Source organism: Misgurnus anguillicaudatus, chromosome 4, assembly GCF_027580225.2.
Source record: "Misgurnus anguillicaudatus chromosome 4, ASM2758022v2, whole genome shotgun sequence".
Lineage (NCBI taxonomy): Eukaryota > Metazoa > Chordata > Actinopteri > Cypriniformes > Cobitidae > Misgurnus > Misgurnus anguillicaudatus.
Window position 1 is genome coordinate 6,395,920 of NC_073340.2, and position 6,890 is coordinate 6,402,809.

The 6,890-nt window shown below is 30.8% G+C and overlaps 1 protein-coding gene across 1 annotated transcript; it reads right to left on the reverse strand.

Annotated features, from left to right (window-relative positions):
- Positions 1-1,690: 1,690 nt before the first annotated feature.
- On the reverse strand, positions 1,691-3,824 carry LOC129421554 (uncharacterized). Its single transcript, XM_055177186.2, has 6 exons — positions 3,687-3,824; positions 3,221-3,574; positions 2,807-2,851; positions 2,531-2,683; positions 2,334-2,368; positions 1,691-1,851 (listed from the first exon to the last, which is right to left on the reverse strand). The coding sequence occupies exons 1-6, from the start codon at positions 3,724-3,726 to the stop codon at positions 1,741-1,743; spliced, it is 738 nt and encodes a 245-aa protein (XP_055033161.2). The 5' UTR covers positions 3,727-3,824; the 3' UTR covers positions 1,691-1,740.
- Positions 3,825-6,890: the final 3,066 nt, after the last annotated feature.

Below are 6,890 nucleotides of genomic sequence, written 5' to 3' on the forward strand. Positions count from 1 at the left end.
CAGCTCAATAAAATCTAAAATATATGGATTGCAGTGGGAAAGAGTATAGGCTTTAGATCTAAACAAGTTCGGTAAGAAAAATCTGCAAAAAGTAAAAAACACATACTTAAAAAAATAAACTGATCTAAACTTTGCTAAATGGGTGCTAAATGGGTCGTGATCATATGGGGAACACTTTAAGAGTTTAAGTTATATATAACACCTATGTAGAACCAAAAATGATGCTATAGTTGTGTTACATCTAGCATACTGTTGAATTTTATTGGTAATTATGGTGTTGGTGGCAAATACTCAAATATGCACGGTTCACATCTCCTTTTAAAAAAACTACATTAATTTAGTTAAAATATATTTTACTAAGTTCAAAAGTTACAAAATGAATAAATATTCATTATGCAAATATGCATACAATACAGACTCATTCTTTTAATCATCTTAGTAAATTTTAATCAAACATTTTATTTTAAATAAACAAATTCAAGTGGAAACAAATCTAAAACATATAAACATACTCAAGTGTTTGTGTTAAATGTCACTCTGTCAGTTGTGCGTGTAGAGGTCTATGTGGTTTTAGCAGACGTGTCGAGACAGTCTTGATATGTTTTTCCTGTAATGTGTACAAGAGTGGAAAAGATTGAGTGCAAAAAAAATCAACAAATGAATCTAAAGATTTAGTAAAAAAAATTATCAAATTGTACACCTAACATTTTACTTGCTTAATCAAAATAATTTTAAAATATCCATAAATGCCTTGTTTATCATCAATTTTACACAAATACTTACAACTATCACTTCAGGAGAGTGATAGTCATTTATAATAATAATTTCGCTCCTCAAATTTTTTATAAGATTAACTGACAGGTTTATAAAGTGTGTTACAGGACTCCCCGCTCTCCCTATTGCATACCCGTACCGTATATACAAATTCATTGCAAATAAAATACAGTAACTGACTGTAATAAAAGGTTACAAAAGTGAAAAGTCTCTCAAATGCATATCAACTATGATCCAAACAAAACTGCAATTTTAAATAAAGTTTTTAAATGTCTTTATATCGGGGGGTTTTATACAGTAAAACAATAATAAAGCACCCACAGCACTGTAATTCATTTAAACTTAACAGATGTGCATTGACATTTTTTTCTTGTTTTTTCTGGTTCCCCAAACCGAACCTTTCGGTCAACAGATCTTAAAATAATACTTTTTTTCTTAAATTTTTATAGTCTTTTTCACAACAAATGACCTTTAATGCAACAGAAAGCTTCTTTGTGTGTGAAAAGTTTTTTATGAAACCAAACAACCAGGGAAAGAACAGTTTGGGAACCTTAATTTTTGTATAGTGTGAAAACTGTTTAAGCATAGCAACGTAATTTTTATTGTAAAAATTTGTGCAAATGCTTTAACAATTATACACTGTAAAAAGTTGTATCAACTTTATTTTTCTCAGTTTAAGTGAAAAACTATTTTAAAAACATTTTTCACCTTAAAGGTTTCACATAAACTGAGTGTTACCAATTGTAAAAAAAATTTAAGTAAGGCAGCTTTCACTTTTTACAGTGTAAGTCTAATAAGATTTGTGTTAAAAAACAAGGAACCAGCAACACAATATATTTACATACTATAAACATATTTTAGAATATAATAAAAAACAGAGTATCAAGACAACTATCAGTTCTATTATCAGTACAATGAAGTGTTATTTATGAAAAACTATTATGAACAAAACTTTGAATAAGTGAGTTATGTGGCATCAGTATACATCTCATACATAACTATTGTATCAGTTTGTGTTTGTCTTTCTCTTCTTGAGAAATGTACAGCAGAATACTCCACTGACTCAGAGTCCTGCTCCTGAAAAGAAAAGTTTAAGTATGTTTTAAAGGTTATAATCTAGATTTTTCTTCTGAAGTTTCTAGGTATGATTTTCTATTTCCAAAGTCTACAGAGTACAAAATAAAAAGCCTTAAAAGCTTCACAGACAGAAGTTAATTCATAAAATAAAATTTTACAATGAGACTGATCATTATAACTTACAAACTAAGGCAATAGGCATATCATAAAACTAAAACAAATCCGTACAGCTTTTAATACTGGATAAATGCTTGAGAATTACCAAAAATAACACCTCATTTATTTTATTGCATTTAAATAGTTGTATCATCGTTGTTTTATTTATTTTGTGGGATGCATTGCTAGCATGTGGATAATTAAAAACATTTAAAAACAAAAGTAAGCACACATCATTATTAATTGAAAAACAGTGCTTTGCCTTTCCTCGTTTATAAATTGTTTTAAATTGTATGTTTCCTTGTGTGCTGTTTTTTAAAGTTTACCTTGCAATCTTGCTGTTGTGCTTGGTGTTCAGCAGCTGCGGCACAAGAAAAAATTGCTTTGATTTTGAGATAAATCAAATGTGTTATACCAAATTTACTCACTATTTATTTATGTTTCTTTAGTATTTATTTACTGTAGTTTTTATTCTGTACATCTGTAATTCATTTGATTTGTTAAACACTGTATAAATGTTTACCTTTTCTCTGTTTTAGTCTTCTGTGTTTTCTGATAATAACCAAAATGAGCAGAATATTGAAAGTAAAAATAATAAATCCACCAAATATGAATGTCAGGATGAAAAAGATGTTTTCAGAACAATGATCAGCAGACACAGATGATTGATTATGATCTATAAAAGTAAATATAGAGTAGATTATTTGTACATTTAAATGATCGCACAAAACAGAATTAAAATATGAAAATAATAAAACATCATTAGAATGAAAAAACAATAATAAAATATCAAACATACCATTTTTCAAAGTTTCTGTGTCATTTTTTCTTGACATATTCTTATCTGAATAAGTGAAAATAATTTACTGTTATAGGTCATTTAGTGTAGTGACATTTAACTGCACTGGGTTATTTTCAACCCAGCATTGGAGCAAAAAGGGACAAATTCAGCTATTGGGTTAAATTAACCCATCATTTTTTTATATTTGACCCAACACTAGGTTAAAGAACCCAGCATTTGGGGTTGAAACAACCCAGAAATTAAACTTAACAGGTTGGTTTTGTTCCCTTTGGCCCAATGCTGCGTTAAAAAAGTGGTGTCTTTCAATATTTCCTTTATATCACAGATGCAGACTTGCTTAAGAGAGTTAAAGACAAATAAATATAAACATTATCAAGACAATGAACTAGTTGTATTTCTTAAAAAGATTACCTTTTACATCAAGTCTGGTTCCATTGCCAAATTTCATTAGATAATCCACAGCTCCACAAAAGTAGAAGCCAGAATCAGAAACTTTCACAGACAGTATTGTTAAAGAGGTGGATTTAGGGTACATATCCATGATCATCTGATTCTTTGTGAAATTGCCAACATATCGTGGCTCTACATTTTGACGAAGACTCTCTGTGTATATCATGCACACAATTGTTACTGGTACAGCATAAGATGTTTGCTTGAACCAGCACAGCTTTCCAGTAACATGAATGTTGTGTTCACACCATATAGCAACATTTTCTCCTGGGAGGACCTCTGTACTGACCGCTGGACATAAAACTGTGAGAAAACCTGAAACCCATTAAAGCAAGATACATTACTGCATTTCTAAAAGGTGTGACAAAAATGAAACTCTAATGATTTTAAAATGAAAAGCAACTGTATCAATTACAGTATAAATTACCTGTGCCAAACAGCATTAAAGATGTTGAAATATGCAGCATTTCTTGACTGAGTCAAACCAGGGCTGAAGAGAAGATTAGGTGGGCGATTTATTGTTTTTTATAAATTGTATAAGAAGGAGGAGTGGCTTTTGTCAAAGATTAATTACGATTGGACTACAAATAGAGTCAACAGGAGACCCACAGAGACCTGAGACCTTGTTGCTTTTACAATGTTTTCACCAGCAGGTGACACCATATTTAGGTGTTTCAAGCACTTCGAAACAGTGAATCATTTTTCAAAGCAACATGGTTCAGTTGTTTCTCCCATCACATGATTGTAAAATATAGAATAACTCAAATGCATACTGATTCATAAGTATTTCTTCAAACACATTAAATAAACCGTTACAAGGATAACAAATGATCAAGGACATAAAATGTATTTTGTTTGTGGTAATGGAAACACATCTAATGTAAATGATGTTTATGTGGTTGAGCTGCAGTGAGATGTGTGATTGAATGTGAGAAATAGTTACATGCACTCGCTGCACACAAACATTTATTTTTAAGTTGGGCACTGGCTATTTCATTTTATATTGTTAAATAATTTGTATGAATGTGTTTTTGAACGTGTATTCAAACTAGGGCTGTAACAATAAATCGCGTGTCCCATTAAAAAGACCTTTCTGAAATCGATTATGAATCGCAAGGCTGCACACAGATTGTGCGTGAATGGCGACTCAGTCAGTAGGAAGTCCTTATCAATATAAAATCATTATGAGTCGTTTATAACGTGCATTTAAAAAAGCAACACTCCTTAAACAAAATCATTCAAAATATTCTTTATTATCATGAAAATACCTGAAACAATTTGAAGAACAGCGATATAAATTCTCAGCCGTGTTTGTAATGGTACTTCTTCTTCTGGGGCACAATTGGAGTTTCTGCACGAGAGCGCCCTCTGGCTTTTGATGTTTGCACGATTAATCGTTACAGCTCTCAAACTAAAGCTGTGGGTTTTGGCCATCAATCTTCTTGCAAAAAAACAAAAAAAAAACATATATTTTTCTGTTTTAGAAACTGTAGCATCATAGACTGAAGCTCCATTCAACAACAGATTCACCTGAACAGCTAAAAGTTTGGTATGGAACAAAAATATGCAAAACATTTAAACAATTTTAATTGATGTAACTTTTAAATATAGTCTGCTGTTCAGTGGATGTTATTATGCTCATTTTAATGTTGGAGGGAAACATTTTCTTGTGAAAGGGCTGGAATTCACACTTAAACTTGACTCATCCTGTCTCATAAGTCCTCTGGTAAACCTCAAACTGAAGGCATGCTTTTTTACAGTCTATATGGCATGCAGGCTAGATGTGCACAATGACTTATGAAAATCATGGCTGCTTACCAATGTAAAGCTCATATGCAGCTCACAAGGACTTTCACACACATTCATCACCCAGAAATTCAAATGACATGAATAAACATTTTTGTTTATTCAAACAACATTTAATTACAACTTAATCTATTTGATATTATAAATTATTTGTCTGATTAATTGGCATTTGTACTAACATTATTTGCTGTTATTTGATCCTGCAAGTGAATGGTTGCATGTTACAGCTTCAGCTGCTCCATTAAAACTTTAAATAAGTGTTAAAATGCAAATGTTACAATTGGGGTCTCCTAAAAGGTTGAGAATCATTGCAGTAGATAAATAAAATCACTCTTATTCTTCAATTTATTTACTGTATTATATGATTATATGACTATATATGAGTTGAAGTGGGTTATCTAACCCTATGAACAACAGAGATGAAATTCATATATATGTCATTGGAATATCACACTAAACACAAAAAGGAAACTAAAACCCACCGTTGGGTCTAAAAGGGACAAACTCAGCCCCAACCAATTCCAAATTGTGTAATATGACCAAATTCACTTATTATACATATTTACTATAAATTCAGCAATATCAGCATACTTTTGTTGTTATCAGGATAAGCAAAAAGCATGTATCAAAATAAATAAGTGAATAGCACAAAAAAGTGCTGGGTTGTTTTAACTCATGGTTAAATAATAACCCAGCAGTGTTCTGTCCTATACTGACCAAACCCTGGATTAAAACAACCCAGCACTTTTTGAACAAAAGTTTGAATAAGTGAGTTATGTATCATGTGGCATCAGTATACATCTCATACGCTGCTACCCAGTCTCACAAAGTTTCGTGATATAGTCACGTATTTTTTTGATTCTTTTTTCGTGCTATTATCACGAAGTGTTGGTTTTTTCGTGATCGTATAACGAATTCCTGTTTTCGTGTGATTATCACGTATTGGTTGCTCGGCTGCATTTTCCTGTTTTTAAACCATTGTCGCTTCGGTTTAGGGTTAGATTTGGTGCTTGCATTAGAACGTCACTTTATATATTGGTTTAGACTATTTTTTTCTGATTTATTTTTTTATTAGGTTTCTTTTTTGATAAGTGCACAGCAGAATATTCAACTGAATCAGATTCCTGCTCCTGCGAAAATAAACATCAAATACAGACAAGAATATAAAAACTGAAACTTCTAGAAGTTAATACAAAAATAATTAATACACATAATTTCAAACTTTGGCAATAGGCATAAAACTACAACAAATCTGTATAGCTTTTAATTTTCAATAATGATAAAAAATATCACCTCATACATTCAATTGAACCTTAAAATAGTTGGAGTAATTTGATTGTTGTAAAAGTAAAAGTTGATTGGTTTACTCTATTTTCTGGGATGTTGAAGGGGGAATTTAATCTGCATATTGTCTGCATCTGCATATTGACTGAACATCTGCATATTGTCTGCATCAAAAATTTACCCACCAGTAGAAAAAATCTAACATGTCAAAGAATTGCAAAGAGATGAATTTGAAGTTAAAAGTAGAGGTTTTCTTTGACTTATAAACTGAGATTGGATTGTTTTGATTTTTAATTTATTTTTTATGTTTAATGTTTTTTTGATTTAGTGTTTCGATAGTCTAATATTTTCCCCTTTTTAAAGTTTACCTTGTGATCTTGCTGTTGTTCTTGGCGTTCAGCCGCTATCACAAAGTAGAAAAAGTGAAAATCAATTGTTTTGATCTTGAGATAAATAAAATTTGTTTTACAAAGCAAAATTATTTATTGACAATATTTATTTACTGAAATTTTATTTTCTACATTTGTAATTCATTTTAATT